This window comes from Anabrus simplex, chromosome 6 (genome assembly GCF_040414725.1).
Source record: "Anabrus simplex isolate iqAnaSimp1 chromosome 6, ASM4041472v1, whole genome shotgun sequence".
In the NCBI taxonomy this organism is placed as follows: Eukaryota; Metazoa; Arthropoda; class Insecta; order Orthoptera; family Tettigoniidae; genus Anabrus; species Anabrus simplex.
The window spans coordinates 5,053,847-5,070,347 of NC_090270.1; the positions used below are offsets into that span (position 1 = coordinate 5,053,847).

The following is a 16,501-nucleotide window of genomic DNA, read 5'->3' on the forward strand; positions in this document are numbered from 1 at the left end:
AAGACATGTTGTGATAGCTATCATTGAGCTTAAAAGACTGTACGCCATTTTTACATATTGACACAGTAAAATATACGAAATCACAAATGTTTTCAAGAAACTTAATATGAAAGTTCTTTTTAAAACAACCAGTAACAACGCTCATATTTCCTTCAGTCAGCACAACATCAATAACGGCAAGAGCAAATTTCAGAAATCAGGTGTTTACAAATTAAAGTGCCAGCAGTGTTCCACCAGTCATATTGGACGGACAGGCCGCAATTTTAACATAAGGTATAATGAACATGTCAATGCGTCAAAGTACGGCAGATTCTCAGCATTCGGCTCTCATATGGACTATACCAATCATACATTCTCGGGCATACAGTAAGACCTTCAAATTCTCCATTTATGTAAGAAAGGAAATCTATTGAATATTTTAGAAAATATTTGTATAAATATTGATCAAAATGCAACCCGATTTATAATTTTAATGAGATATACTTTTCGAGGAGTTAATCAATAAATCTTTTCATGAAGACGGGTGAGTAATACTTTACCCCTTACATCAAACTCCCCTCAACCTCCCCTCACAGTCAATCCTCAACGACCTTCGAGGTCGTAACTCAGTTAGCTTTAGCACTTGAGGTGGAGTGGTCGACGTAGGACGGGCAAGGAGGTGTGTGACTGGATGGACACTTAGTTCACATTTTAATTGAATTTCTTCTTCAGTTCATTCATATTTTTCTTTTTTCTTTTGTTAGGGCCCTATTGTCAACACACAATCACGTTCAACTTGCATCATCAGTATAACTCCACCTCCTAATCAAGAAAGCATCACCACAACACTGTTTGATGTACAAAATGCACATAATTTTATTCGCACAGCCACTTACGTCGTTTTATAATTGACAATTCGTTGTTTTGAACAACAATTTTAACCTATGATTTTAATTGGACTTCATGCTTCATATCATGTTCACGCCGCACCATTTTAACATTGAAGATTGACAAGACGACATCATGTCGTATCACAGGATACAAAGATTTTTTATTTACTTATTTCAACGTGTCTTCGCCTTACTTTTAATGTTTTGTATTTGTGACTGAAGATGTCCCATGAGAGGACGAAACATGTTTCACGAGTATAATTTAATGTACCGGTAGTCTTTTTAATAAAGACAATTACAGTATTGTAAAGGTGGAATTATAAAATTCAAATTTTCACAAGTTGATAGTTTGACAATACGGGCTCTAATATAACGTGCTATAAAGAGTGTTCACTCTGATTTTGACTGTAAGTAAGGGAAACCCGGGCAAGATGACGAATCAATCATAACTTTTGTAGTATTCTGTTTACTAAATTGCCTTCCATGTGGTTTTCAGCCCGATATCACATACGTATAATAGTAGGAAATTTCCTTTCGGTCTGAGACAAGCAGTGGTATGTTTGGCGCTGTTGCACTAAAACATCCGAGGTAACTACTAGTCATGTGTTGAATGGCTCAAATCTTTTAATGGCGTTGCTCATAGTTGTATTACAAGACATCCAAGATTCTTTGACAACATGCATTGCGGCTATCATTCTCTTTTATATTCTTTAAATATCAATGTATTTCCAACTTACTTCAGTATTAACTGAGTCTTGATTGTTGATTATAAGGGCAACCCGCTTCCTAAGCAGCCTGGGGCAAGATGACGGGGGCAAGTTGACGAATTCGTCATCTCACCGCAGGCCAGGTATAGGGTACATGTAGTCACCCTTATTCTTATGCTAATTACAGAAATGGCTAGAAATTAACAACGGAAGACTGGGATGAAGTAAGCATGATAGCCGCAATGCATGCTGTCACTGAATCTTGGATGTCTTGTAATACAACTATGAGCAATGCCATTAAAAGATTTGAAGCATTCAACCATTCAACCCGCAAATATTTGATGAGGGAGATGACTCTCCAGCAGTGACAACAGAAAGAGATTATGAAAAACACACCAACTTTTTACCTAAGGAGCATACGATGAGCGTAATCGATATGCAGATATACCTTTGGTCCCTGATACTTCAATTTCAGGAGAAGATACGGCTATCAGTAATCACTGTGATAAAACTCTACAACCTGAAGTGTCAATATCACCACAGCCCGGAACATTAACGACAACAGTATATGATATTGGACCACTGCCTCGAGCTTAAAGGCCTGTCACAATGAGAAAAAGAGCTAAGGAGATCAGCATCCATCATAATCAGTACACCCACGAAGGACATGCTTCATTAAAAATAAATACTGAAGAAAGATCAGGTATGTAAAACCTAGAGAAGAAAGTAGCTAGGCAGTTGGGCTTCTTATCCGAATCTGGCAATAATCGGCAACAAGAAAATGCTGCATGCCCTGTGTGTGAGTAAGAGTATGTTCATTCTCCAAATGTAGACTGTATTCAGTGCGATAACTGTAAAGCGTGGTGGCATGGAAACTGCTCAAGTTATGAAGGCAGTGAACGGTCACATGGCTGAGTATAGGTCTATCGCACTTTAAAACTGTTTTATTCACAGTTCTTGTATTCAATGTGGTATTAATTCAGCCCGGTTGACATCATATTGTTATTATATAAGTAAGTGGAAATGAATGAAATCTTAGTTGGAGAGCATCTCAGTGGAGAGATGTGCTCATTGCGATATCCAGGAACCCACCATCCCGCCCCCAATAGCACATTTACTTTTATAAGCCAATGATGAGTGTTGCACGCCATTTTCATTTCTGAAGTAGCAACTTGCATTCCTATTGGCCAATGTAAAGAGGCACGTGATGTCGTTCCCGTCAATAATGTTAATCATAATCCGTTACCAACCCCAACACAATAAACGTACAAGAAAATGTAACGTTGCTTGTCCCTATATCACAGGTCTTGTCCAGATCCTGTCCTAACCGTCCGTACGGCAAGAACCACTCCAGACCAATGGTCTTTCATGTAACAATAATCACCACCACCCGCTGTCAAAGCACCACTCACTCATTAGTTCCTAAATGCAGAGGTTGGCATCTTGAACACTGCTTGACATCATTTCCGAGAAGGCCACGAGCGTGTAAACAAATAATAGTCGTCACGCGTGTGTGAAAGTCTTGTCGACGAGGCTGAAGTAATGATTTCAGTGTAGTGTACAATAGACCCTAGTTATTAATTTTAGCAGGAATTTCTAAAAAATAATTTAAATTTATTTTAAGCATTTTAAAGTAATTTTACAATTAATATTATTTAGAAATGTATGTTCTTGTGTAGTACCGGTACTTAATTAAAATGAAGTCCGTTCAAGTTTTGATAGTGTGCTCCTGTAACAAATTTCGGTGAAATTCAGTGTTGAAACAGTTGAGAAGAATGCTCGTCATCTTACTTACTCCGGGTACGGGGCAAGATGACGAATTTACATAAAATTAAACTTTACTACTTTATGAAGAAACAACTGAAACAAGAACTTTGAAGATTGTAGAAGTGTTGCATAGAAAGGTAAGCAGTAATAAACATGTCATGACAGGCGTAAATCGTGTCACATTCCGGCGGAAGCTTATCATCGCCAGTTGCCCCTACATTGTTTAGCTTGCTGATGTGCGAGTATGTGGTCTTATTCAAGTGAGTTCATAAGTTACTTAATCCTTAAATTGTCTTATTAATTTATTTATTGTCATATCTGTTTGCTTGTTATATTTCCACTTAGTTATCAAGTGACTTCATGAAATAGGCCCAGTAGTAATGTTGGCTTTAGAGAGAGTGGTGGAACTGTGATAGCTTTTTTATAATTTTTGCAGCTGGGGTAACGAATGTTGAAATTAATTTGACTTCGCTGAAAGTTGTTCTGGAGGAGTCAAGATCCAACTGATCACTGATGCAGGTTCACATTTGTTATTTGCACAAAATATGAAGTGCCTTTTTGTTTCAATGAAAACACATGCCTCCACCGGTCACCTGGACTCCTACAGTGAGGAAACACTGAAATCAAGAATGTATCATAACGTGTGTATTGTAACACATCAATATCAACATTGAGTTTTTTAACATTTTCCTTTTCCAAAAATAATTGAAAAAAGGTGAAAATAAAAACTCATGCATTAGCAGTGTTACACGTACCGAGATGGTGTCGAACACAGTCCGGTGGTAGGGCACACAGAAGGGAGGGCCTGTTGAGAAGTTCCTGATCTGCTCACAGAGTTCTCTGGGAACACAGAACAGCGGAATGAGAATGTGCGGTGGTACGTGCTGAATGTGTCGACCACCTCAAGCATACTCACGTGTAGTTGGGGTTGCGTGGGTAGGACGGCGTTAGTTTGAGCACCGAGCGGAACGCCTTCATGTCCTTGGGTTTGAACGCGTTGTAGGCGCCTTCATTGAGGTGTGGATCCAGGTACACTGAAAACGGAAAATGTTGGTAGCTGTTGTAACATACACTATGTAAGTTCAAGGTCTGTGTCAACATGTGGGAGAGACGGAGGTGTAGCCCCGTGCCATAACTGGTTAATGGTGATGATGACAGTTTTCCCACATGGGCTATGATAACAGACATATTCACAAATTTAGATTTTTTATTCAAAGTCCATGAATACTGAACATCGCTGACACTGAAATATTATGCAGTCATCACGATAATGATCACACAGTACACGAAGAGGTCCATGGGTTGGCGGAGAGTGGCGGTATTATTGATCCTAGGGTTATGTGCTAACCAGCCGAGCGAAGTACACAAGGAAAAGAAGATAACTCATGAGCCAACTTCTACCGGCATCATTTTGGACTGGCTACGTTTCATGACTGTTGCAAGTGGAGAAATATCTAAGATGTTTTCTGCTTAAGATACAAGCTCCCACGAATGTTGTTCTCACAGCCTTGAACGGTTTGCTGCAAATAATGAGGCGTCATTTATAAACTTATTGAGGTAATCAATATACTTGACATGCTCGTGGAGGTACTAGAATGGCGCAGTGTGATAAACTGATGAAATGAATTAGGAGACCTTCCGACAACCAAAGTTTAGTTTGTATTGTTCTTAAATAAGAACAGTTTGAGGATAATACATTCTGTGTTATATGATCACTTCAATTTTGGTTTTAAAACATTAGGAGACTGTCTCGGTAGTTCATACCTCTACTCACGATGTTCATCTTGCTGTTAGGGTCGTAGATCTCATCATCCACGGAGATCACTATGTATTCTCCCTTGTCCAGCAGATGGCGTCGTTGTAGGCAGTTGACGAAGTCGATCAGTGCGATGTGCTCGCCAACAAACACGTACACTGGAAAGATAAACAACAGCCATCACACACATAGATCTTCTTGTTCCTATCATTTACCTGCTCTGCCGTTTTAACTTTGACTTAGCTCTACCGTCACTATATTACTTGTATGTCTGTTATATGATGGACAGGGATCACAGGGCCAGCGTAGTAACTGTTACTGTATTTATATGTAATTCATATAGATAATAATATACTATTTCATAAGCAAATTTGTCTTTTGTATTAGGTTTGGCGCACATAAACGGTGTGTATGCAATAGCGGAGAGCACTGGTACTTGTCCTACTGGTATAAATCTCTTCTTTCTTTTTGTTGACCTTCACTGGTGTACTCAGTATTTCAAAGCAGATGGCAGCATTGATAATTTCTACTTTTCCTAATTAAAATTTATATAAAGCGAACATTCAAGCACTCTGCACCACAAAGAGCTGAAATTTATTGAACTGATGAGTACAGAAAATGTTAGTTTAAACAGTGAGAAATGAATTTGTTGATCATTAGCTCTGCTGTTTTGTAAATAAAGATTTTTATTTACCGCGTTTGTTATTTGTACAAAATCACCTAAAACTACCACCGTGAATATTTCCGAAATGAGATGTGCTGTTTTCATAGAGTGCAATTATGTACTGTAGTCCAACAAAGTTCAAGAAATTATGGTTTCTTTTTTAAATGGAACTTGAAGGCAAAGCAATAAAAGTAGAGATTATTAAAATGACGAAGCATTTTGTTGCATGAAGCACTGTCATTCTCGTCTGGGAGTGGCCGTATCAGTGTATACATTATTTATGTTATGTCGTGCACTACAGAGTTGCACACATGGAACCTGTGCGGGATTGGCTGGAGACAATGGTATTTATAAATGCGGAAAAAGCCAGCGTGATCCTGGCATATGGTAAATGTAGAAAGAATGCGATGGTTTTGTTCACTGTGTACGCTGATGCATATCATGATATCTTTCCCCTAGCTCAATGCCTACTTGAAAACCTCTTCAATCAGCTCATGAAACTCAAAGTGTAACACCTCAAAAATACATACAAATGACTGGAGAAGAGGGTTCAGGCAGCTGATACTGTAGATCATCATATTATCTCTTGTGCAGTTGCAAAGGGAATTGCCACACATTCTATTCATATCATATCTCTCTCTATCAAGAGCTGGATGGGACTGACTTTCAGTGTTTGTGAATGGATTTTAAAACATGATACAGTGCAGTTGTTATAGACAGAAAAACATTTACAAGTTTCTTACAAAAGTCATTGGCATTGCAAAATGGAACATGGAGTGTGAAAAGTGTGATGTGATTCCATTGCGGACGATGATGCACTTGTGGTATCAGCATGTGGAGTGCCCAGTTCCTGGGCAAAGACGACCTACAAACTACACCAGATGATGTTGAGCAACCTGCATGAACATTTCTTCTCCAAAGCTATTATCTTTCATGGAAAACCTGAAAGAATATATTGTGACTAATCGAAAGAGCAACACACATTTACCAGAATCATTACAGATCTTTATTATCAGGACTCAATGGATTAAATTACAATTTAGAAAAGTCCTTGCACAGTTGCTTCAACAGAAGCACCGTTCTACCATATTGATATTCTGGAAATACCACCTCTGCTGCAGTAAGGAGGGTTTCTATTACTTCACATACTTACACCCTTGTACAATATTACTAATAACCAGCATTATTGTGGCATGGTGAGCCACTATCGGAAGTACCACTAGCTCAAGCAGCGCCACCCTCTCCCTACTCCCGTCACCAGGAGGACAAGAGCCACTTGCGACCTCGCCGCTGCTATCTGGATTGTCCCTCAGGCTCATTGGATGTCTCTGACATTATGGAAGAATTTTAATGGCGCTCACAGAGTATTCGCCTTTGGGAGGCGTTTCCCTTCTAGAAGCAACGAGATGGTGTGGGCCCAGATGTGACCTATAAGGGATTCGTTCAGTTAGTTGGTGTAGTGAATTCAATGTGTGGACTCAGTGAGAGCTCAGGTGAATGTTGAGTTGGAGCAAAGAGAGCTAGGAGTGCAGTCAGCCTGTGTGTGATAGCCTGAGGAGTGTTCGCTTGATGTGGTATATGTGTGTGCCTGTGGGAGCCGGCTGCTGTAGAAGAACATTGGGTGTTCTGGTGCAGCTTAAAGGGGACAATGGGTGCCGACGTCTGGAGTGCGGACAGCGAAGCTCACCCTGAGCTACGAGACTGTTGCGCACGGAGACTGACTGTGACTGAGTGGCTGAGTGTGTCTGTAGTGTAAGTGATTGAAGACTGTAAATAAACAGTGAGAGAGCGCCTAAGTCGTGAACTCGGTTGTCGTGTGTGTGTAAATGTTAATAAATCTTAGCAAGAGAACGCTACCAGGTTATGTCCATTAATTTACCCAGCGAACACGTTACAGTAGCAAGTTTTTAATTGAGAATGATATAGACATACTTTTCTACAAGAAGTTTGTGACAAAGTCGGATATCCTCCATCCATATGAGTATTTTGTTAACATGGGGCACGCTCCAAGAGGAACAGCAGTCATCTACTGACCAGAATTAACAATGACCGAGTTAATAGGGAGTCCAAGTGGTCGAGTTACATGAAAACATAGGATACATCAATGTCTGCAGTCCTTGAGGTTCACAAAATTAAAATCCCTGACCATTTATTGTGGAGGCGGACTTCTGAAGTACCCGGAAGCATAATCAAGTTGAGCCATGAGCATTTAGATTTCTACATTTAACGAATCAGCTCAGTGACATTTTACATGAACCACTCACACTGGAGTATGCCTGGCATAAATTCCCAGTATGAGAGAATTAAGTTACTAGACTTTGTTGTCTGTTGAATTTCGTTCATAAATACGTTGCCGCAGAACCCTTATAGCTTCAGATATAAGTGGTTCAATATTGATGTTCTGTAGGTCCTTGAACGAAATTTCTTTTGGTTTACTCTTAGGACAACAAAGACCTGGTACTGGGAGCTGTTCATGCCGTGAATTACGAGTGAAGCAGTTCACTCTCCCTGCTATTCGAAAGAACATTGCAATATTGAAATCATCCACTAAGAGACACCTCGATCTTTTCCAGTACGTGTTCGGACTTGCGTACATGATCATCGAGAAAGTTTTCTGATTTAGTAAGGATAGCTACTTCAGATGGGTGATAGATTACAACAACCAAACACTTCTGCTTGATCAATCAATCAATCAATCAATCAATCAATCAATCAATCAATCAATCAATCAATCAATCAATCAATCAATCAATCAATCAATCAATCAATCAATCAATCAATCAATCAATCAATCAATCAATTAATCAATCAATCAATCAATCAATCAATCAATCAATCAATCAATCAATCAATCAATCAATCAATCAATCAATCAATCAATCAATCAATCAATCAATCAATCAATCAATCAATCAATCAATCAATCAATCAATCAATCAATCAATCAATCAATCAATCAATCAATCAATCAATCAATCAATCAATCAATCAATCAATCAATCAATCAATCAATCAATCAATCAATCAATCAATCAATCAATCAATCAATCAATCAATCAATCAATCAATCAATCAATCAATCAATCAATCAATCAATCAATCAATCAATCAATCAATCAATCAATCAATCAATCAATCAATCAATCAACACTGATGTGCATTTAGGACTGTCACTCATTCCCTATCTGTTCTTTACCTCGTCTTTCCTAAATAATTTCAAAGAAGTTGGAAATTATTGAACATCTCCCTTAGTAAATTATTTCTATCAGTAATTTCTCTTCATATCTATTAATATTTGTCCCAGTTTGTTCTCTTCAATTCCAATACCACTTAGTCAAGCAGCTTGTCTCATCATTCGCAAGTCTTCCCAGCCAAAAGGTTGCAACATTTTTCTAACACTACTGTTTTGTCGGAAATTGATAAGAAGAAAAGAATAAAATGTGCTGCTTTCCTTTGAAATTTTTCTAGTTCTCGTATCAAGTAATCTTGGTGAGGGCTCTATACACTTCAATTGTAGTCTTATTAGTGACTTATATCCCCCTCTCCTTTACATCCTTACTACAAACGTCACAGGTATGCGAAGAGATCTGTAACTTTTATTTACAATCTTGCCCCATTACATCTACACCTACGTACTTACAGTGCTGCAATGCTCGTCTTGGTGAAGCTGACATTGTCGAGGTTGTTATTTATGTTACATCATGCGTGCAAAGTGATTACAGTTCTTTTCTCATATCATTTCCCTGAAGAAAACGTAAACTCTCCGGGAGTGCAGGTCCTAACCAAGGTTCACCGATGAGAAGATCAGTGTTTACTGCACTTCAGTACCAAGTGAAGTTAGGGTCACATATTTGTGAGCTTGCATTTGCAAGGTGGTGGGTTCGAATCCCACCATTGGCAACCCCGAAGATTGTTTTCTCTCCCATTTTCATACTGTGCAATTGTTGGGACTGTACCTTAATTAAAACCATGGATGCTTCCTTTCCAATCTTAGCCCTTTCCCATCCTTCCATTGCAAAACTTTTACCGCGTCCATTGTCATTCGAGGAGTAAGTTCCTGGCGGGATAAAAATGGCCAAAATCCCACATGAGGTCACTCTAGACTGGTTTGTGGAGCAACCTCAACAACATGACCAGTGAGTTGTTTGTTGAATGTGGCTTTCATAAGAAAACCCATACGTTCGTGCTTTATTGACAACACATGGATGACATTCATCCCTTTCCTTTAGACGCGGAGATAAGCTCTTTAACATCCACCGAACAGACCTATCACTCAAACACAGTTCCAGTGATGTTCCTGTAGACTATGCTTTGGGGCCTGTAACACCTCTTGGAGAAGTCATCCAAGATTTCTGTTTGTGGTGATGGTTCTCTTTTGTTCCCTGTCACTCACATAATACTAATCCTGTAAGATGGAAATTTTTAAATCGCTCCTCGTACTGTTCTTTAACGTGAAGTAAACTCGGCCCAGCATGACTGGACGATAAACACCTCCTCCTCTGTGGTGAGAACTGTGATGCACACAACAGTGACTTCCCCATCTTAGAGCAGACAAATGTTCGAGCTCTCACCTCTGGTGGTTTCGTAGGTGGCAGTGACGATGCGCTCCATCTCCTGGATGTGGGTGAAGGTCGAGATGTAGTCTGTCTCTGATAGCTCGTGGACATCCGTCACCTGGAGCCCGTGGACCTCGGCCAGCTCCTGGAACAGTTCAGACGCTGAAGAACCAATAAACACTACAGCCCTCACGAACCTCGGCCTGCGGATTACGAGGTGGAGGGTGGTCAGCTTTCTAGACTGAGTTCACTATCTCACTGTCAGTGCTTCCTTACTGTTGTCATGTGGGCTGAACCAGGCCAAGTTTGCTACCCCAGGACAGCAGGGCTGGAATGAGGGTCAGGAAAATCATTTGAAATAAAGGATCAGTACTAGACGTTTCTTTAAGGGCACCGAGACCTAAACTATCATGTACTCGGATTTTCGAAGACAAGTCTGCCTTGCTCCAGCATCGAGCATCTTTATGAACAGAACGCTATGTGGTGTTGTGTCGTGAAAAGAACCAAGGTATAGTGGTTAGTGTGATTAGTTGCCACCCACATAATCCTGGTTTGATTGCCAGCTTTGCCACAAAATTTGAAAAGTGGTACAAGGGATGGAACGGAGTCAAACTGATTAGAGAAGTTCCAGTTTAGACCTTGTCCTTAAGATATTGAAATGGTTTTCATCCAACGTAGAGAAATCCACCCTATTTTCACAAAGTGGTGTTGCAGAATACGTTGCGTGGGGGTTGGACAGATAGACATCTTTCAAATTGGGGTTGCAGCATCTTGAGTGGAACATTCAATGTAATGCGTCACATGAAGCACGTGGAAAAGTAGGCAGCAGTTTAAAAATGAAACGCCACTACAAGATGGCCACCAAATTAAGGTGTGTTCTTCGGAGTGAAAAGTACATGTTATACAGAGGTGAGGTGAGTGTCATTTGACATTTCTCAATGAGATCTGTCAGGGAAGTTAAATGTGACCATAAATTCAAAAATAAATTTAAAGTTTTGTGACTGGAAATTGACAAATTTTGATATGCTTAACAAAAATATAGAAATATAAGATTAAGCAATAAATCCTGTATAAAACATATGTGTGAGGAAACTAGACTTAGTAAGAGCAAAAGTACATCTGCAGAACGAAGGATATGGCTACGGGAGCCTGCAGTAAACGCAAATGAAACGGTACTCTTACTTCTGACATCAGTCACCATTGATACTTCCTAAAAGCTGGCAAGTTTAAATGAATGAATCAAACTGATGTTATTCTTTCAACACAAGCGATATTTGATGTGAATCTTATGAAGTCTCATAATTTCCAGTCTCATCTTCTGAAAGTGTTCGTACTTTATTGGGCTTCTTTTCGCTTGCGGTGCGGTTGGTTGTTCTTTCAATTTACGGTAGATACTGAAATATTTTGCTATGTTGTCAACTACAGAGCGATTTATTTAAGCCAGATGGTTTTCAAAATGACCCCATTTCCATCTGATAGCAGATGCGAAAATGCGATTCCTTTCTAAATGTGAAGAAACAATATTTATTAGGCATCAGTTGGCTCGCGGTGCAGTCCACATTGTGGTTGAGCCACAACACCCCACCATTGCATGTTTCCTTCTTCAAAGATTCGACAGCCTGAAAAGCCTGTAACTTTAAACGTTATCATAGGCATGCAGAGGGCGACCTCATGACAGACGGGCTGAAACTGGGGACAACTTCTCTTCCTGGTGCTAGTTCATCAGTCTCCCTGCATGCTCTCACATTATCTGACCGTTGTTCTTTACTTCTCTCTTCGGAAGCCTTTCTTTCTTTCTTTCTTTCTTGAATTATTTTGTACAATTTTTCAGAATTGCATTAATGTTCTTTTAGTCTTACATTCTCCCATAATCATTTCTTTTTCAATATCTTTCACTATAATTGTTACTTTCTTGCTCAACTTCTTTTCTTTGCTCTGAGTACCGTTATCCCAGCAGTCTCTCATTTCCTTCAGTTAAGCATCCTTTTGACTTTCCTTAGGCAGAAATCTTCATTTAAATTTTCCATTTGGTATTGGTAAGCTAATTTTAATATTGTCCTCCCATCTCCCCTTCTAAATCTTAAAGAATACCTTTCTAGCTATATCTGCTTGTATACTTCACTATTAACTCTAGACTATGGTACACTCTGCCTACTTCAGTAGGTACCTCAGTTATGCTTCCATTCTTCCTCTCCAAACATAATGTGCCCAAAGGAGTGTCCATCCCTTTAAATTTTTTTGATTCCACATTCCATTTGATGTTATTATAATTCCTAAGTATTCTATTTATTGATCACTTACAGTTACACACCTTTTAATCACCACCTTCCCTTTCTCTTTATTTCCTTTTTAACATACCATTACTTTTGTTTTCTCAATTTTCAAATTCTGTTTTCTGTAATATTGAGCAGTTTTCTTGACATTGCTTTGCATACTGGCTGATGCTATAGAGAGCAGAAGGATGTCGTTTGTGAAAACCAGGCCAGGACATTCTTTATTGTTCAGACATGGGCATCCGTTCATCACCCTGAACGTCGTTAATAAACAGTACGAACACTATTGGCCCTCCTATAATCCAATATTTGAATATATCTCTCCTACCGTTAGTTCTTCCTTTACTTCAATCGTGCATATCACTTCTGCATACAGTTATTTCTATGGCCCTATTATTATTATTATTATTATTATTATTATTATTATTATTATTATTATTATTATTATTATTATTATTATTATTATTATTATTATTATTATTATTATTATTATTATTATTATTATTTACTCAAAAAGGGACCCTGAGCTGAGGCTCTTAATCGTGCAATACAAGGATAAAATGTTGGCAGAGTTTACAAAATATTCACAATACAAATCTTATTTCTAAATATGGTACAGTCTGAGAGAAGAGGAAACCCTTACATATATGTAAGACCAGTGTACATTCCTTGGTGTGCAAGATTTACTGCTCATTTTATTTTGTCCATTGATTATTTCTTTTTTGTTTAAATTTTGAAATTGTTCCTGCCTGTTGTATTATTGCACACCTCCACACAGTAGGGCCAGTAGAAGTTACAAATTCTGTACGTATTGACTCTCTGCTCCTCGAGTGTTATCGTGCAGATGAACCAATCATAGCTGAGGCTCTATCACGTAACAAAAGCCTGCATTAAGGACGGTAAATTATAAAGTATTTTTGGTGCTTTCTTTTTGTAAAATGGCAACTTTCTCAAAGAATTCCTTACTGCAGCATCCCTAAACAGGTGACTTTCAATGAGACCGTGATAAATAGATTTTGAAAACTTATGGTTGAATTTATATGTTAATCTGTGAAGCACTACAATTCCTGGATTTTTTGCATATGGTTGCTCGTTCCAGTCATACATACATACATACATACATACATACATACATACATACATACATACATACATACATACATACATACATACATACATACATACATACATACATACATACATACATACATACATACATACATACATACATACATACATACATACTGCCCCCATCATGCCGGGCTCAGCTCGGCCGGTGAGCGAAAGTCTCAAGGGTAGACCGTTCGCTAATCGGCTGGGTAGAAAATTTTAAAGCAGGGTTAGATTAAAGACTAGCGACAAATAAAGGGACGTTAAAATAGGTTTTATACATTTATTAAAACTACCACTCTTCCAATTAACAACAACATTTTACAAAATCTAGGTAATGTTCACGTTAATTCTTCTCTTCGTGCTTTCATCTACAAGGAATCTTGATCAAATTAAAGGTCAACAGATATTCGTGTCTGCAACGATAATAATGAATATTAGTTTACTTTTAACTGGATTATAAAATAAAAATCATATTTGAGACCACTTTCTCAGATAATGAAAATTAAATGATTTGAAACTCGAAATTATTCCTTCTGGATCTCGTCTAATTCTACTAGAAAATGATCATTTTCTCTCTCTAATTAAAAATACTGGAAAATTTTTAATTCATCAAATTATTGTAGATAAGTCTTTCTTGGACTTTCATTTGATCAATTAACTACTTTTTATAATTATTTACAGACTAATCTCTCCATAATTAATTTATATTTAACGTCATGTCAATTTGAACGTTACTCATTTTTACACGGTAAATGACTGTGCAATATTTACAAATTTGATCTCGTGACAGCGACCCACTGACATAGCTTTTACTTATGCATGTTCTTTTAGTAGATAAGATCCTAATTAATCTTAAAATGCATTAAAATCTACTAAAGGTTCATATTCCGTCAAATAACGAACACGCAAAAACGATATAAATCGGCCAAAGATTGACGCGCACAGTGGAGAAGATCATCACAAAAACAGTCACGAAAAATCACCAAATACAGAATATGATCAAATTACACATCACACATTCACACACAGGTACACGACAATATTATAAAATATTTACACGAACACTAACCCTTTGATTATTAATTTTTTGATTTAATCTAAATCAGGGAAATCATTCTCAAGATGACGATATCATGAAAGGTTCCATGTGTCGACTTGGGATGTGATAGAGTTGAGGTTATCACTTTTATGCAGAAATTAATTATACAGCTATGTTCAAGGGACTATTCTGAACAGAAATCATCCGAAATCATCAAGTAAAATACCTATAGCACTGGTCAAAATATTAGAATACGCGCTTACGTTACATGAGTAGCGGCATTTACTTTTATTCTCCTACTATATCGTGGCTCTCAATTAATCTGCGCTCAAGCTTGAAGAAATTATGTCCAACAACATCCTTTCTTCCCAAAAATGACTCTAATGGATGCATAAATTGTTACTCAATATATAATGTCCATCTACAAGTCACATTCAATACAATAGCATAGTAAAATATACACAATTTCATCATTTGCTCCGACAGGAGGCTGCCATGTTCCAGGCCTACTTTATACAAGTGAGCACACGTTAATTCCATTCAAGAATAAACAGTATTAAACCCATGACCTTATTCAAGTTTTAGCCCGTAATTAGATTTATTATTGTTATTATTATTATTATTATTATTATTATTATTATTATTATTATTATTATTATTATTATAATTATTGACCGCGCCTGGTCTCACTTGCAAAGGCTATCATGCGATAATATTCGGATGAATCTAATGAAATTCAAGTCCACAGAAACGTCGTAAAATCGTAAAATGAAATTTGACACAATGAAAATTACTGAAATAATGTCCTAATTTGTTCCAATTAAATTATTAAATATTTCAAAATCATTCAAGATTAACGTGGGGGTCATTTTAATTTTATTTCTCCTGCCGTACTGAATTTTAGGACAGTCGAGATCTCTCGATGACATTCATACAGATATCTAACTAATAGATTTAAACATACATCCATTCATGAACACAAACTACCTCCCACCAAGGAAAGAAGAATGAAAGATCAGACTACAGCAACACTAATAGAAGTAATCTAAATGAATAAGTAAACGCTATGTGCACAATAATTATACAGAAAGACAGAAAGATATGAATTCTTAAGGGGTACTCATGTGGCTGACGTCGGCTGGGATTCTGGTTGATGACCTAGTACGTGGTCTCCTCATCCTCCATCGAACTGAGTCTCGTCCATGTCCGATGCCTTACATAATTAGTGGTTCATTGAGGAGGTGAAAGTGCACAGGAAACAGCAGGACTCATCTTGGGAAAGGATAGACATCTTGAAGCGAACTCGAACCAGCGACCTTCCTTCTTCTGAGTTCTCCTCGTGGAAAAGCTGAAACTAATAAAAAGTCTTAGCAAAAGTCCAGGACACACGCCCGATGTTTAATAAGGTGGAGTAAGACACTTTTCTTTTGAAAGTCATGAATTAATCGTAGATAAATATTTAGAATACCTGAATTGCAGTATGCGAAGTTCTTAGTGCCTTCTCTAGTATAACATCTCCCAGTGAAGGAAAAGACGTCTAGTCTGGACCGTAGCTGCGTTCAGAGTAATGCTCAGATAAAGCGTTCAGAAGTAGAAACCACGGGATAGAATTTCCTTTGGAATTACCAGTAATTCACTGTCTTAAGACAGGGGTGTGCCTGTTAATTACGCCTGATTGGTTGACCCATTGCATTCCTGTGGAGGTTGTTGTTTTTATTGGCTGCCATAGTTTCACGTCAGACGACCTTGGTATTATT

The 16,501-nt window shown here is 38.1% G+C and overlaps 1 protein-coding gene across 1 annotated transcript in view; it reads right to left on the minus strand.

Annotated features, from left to right (window-relative positions):
• Window positions 1-16,501, minus strand: part of Gyc32E (Guanylyl cyclase at 32E) — a 533,171-nt gene that overhangs the window by 233,591 nt on the left and 283,079 nt on the right. Inside the window, exons 2-5 of the mRNA XM_067149664.2 lie at window positions 10,335-10,464; window positions 5,108-5,257; window positions 4,260-4,377; window positions 4,099-4,183 (exon numbers count right to left, since the gene is read on the minus strand). Of these exons, the coding sequence (XP_067005765.2) occupies window positions 4,099-4,183; window positions 4,260-4,377; window positions 5,108-5,257; window positions 10,335-10,464 (483 nt within the window). The remainder of the gene's footprint in view (window positions 1-4,098; window positions 4,184-4,259; window positions 4,378-5,107; window positions 5,258-10,334; window positions 10,465-16,501) is intronic.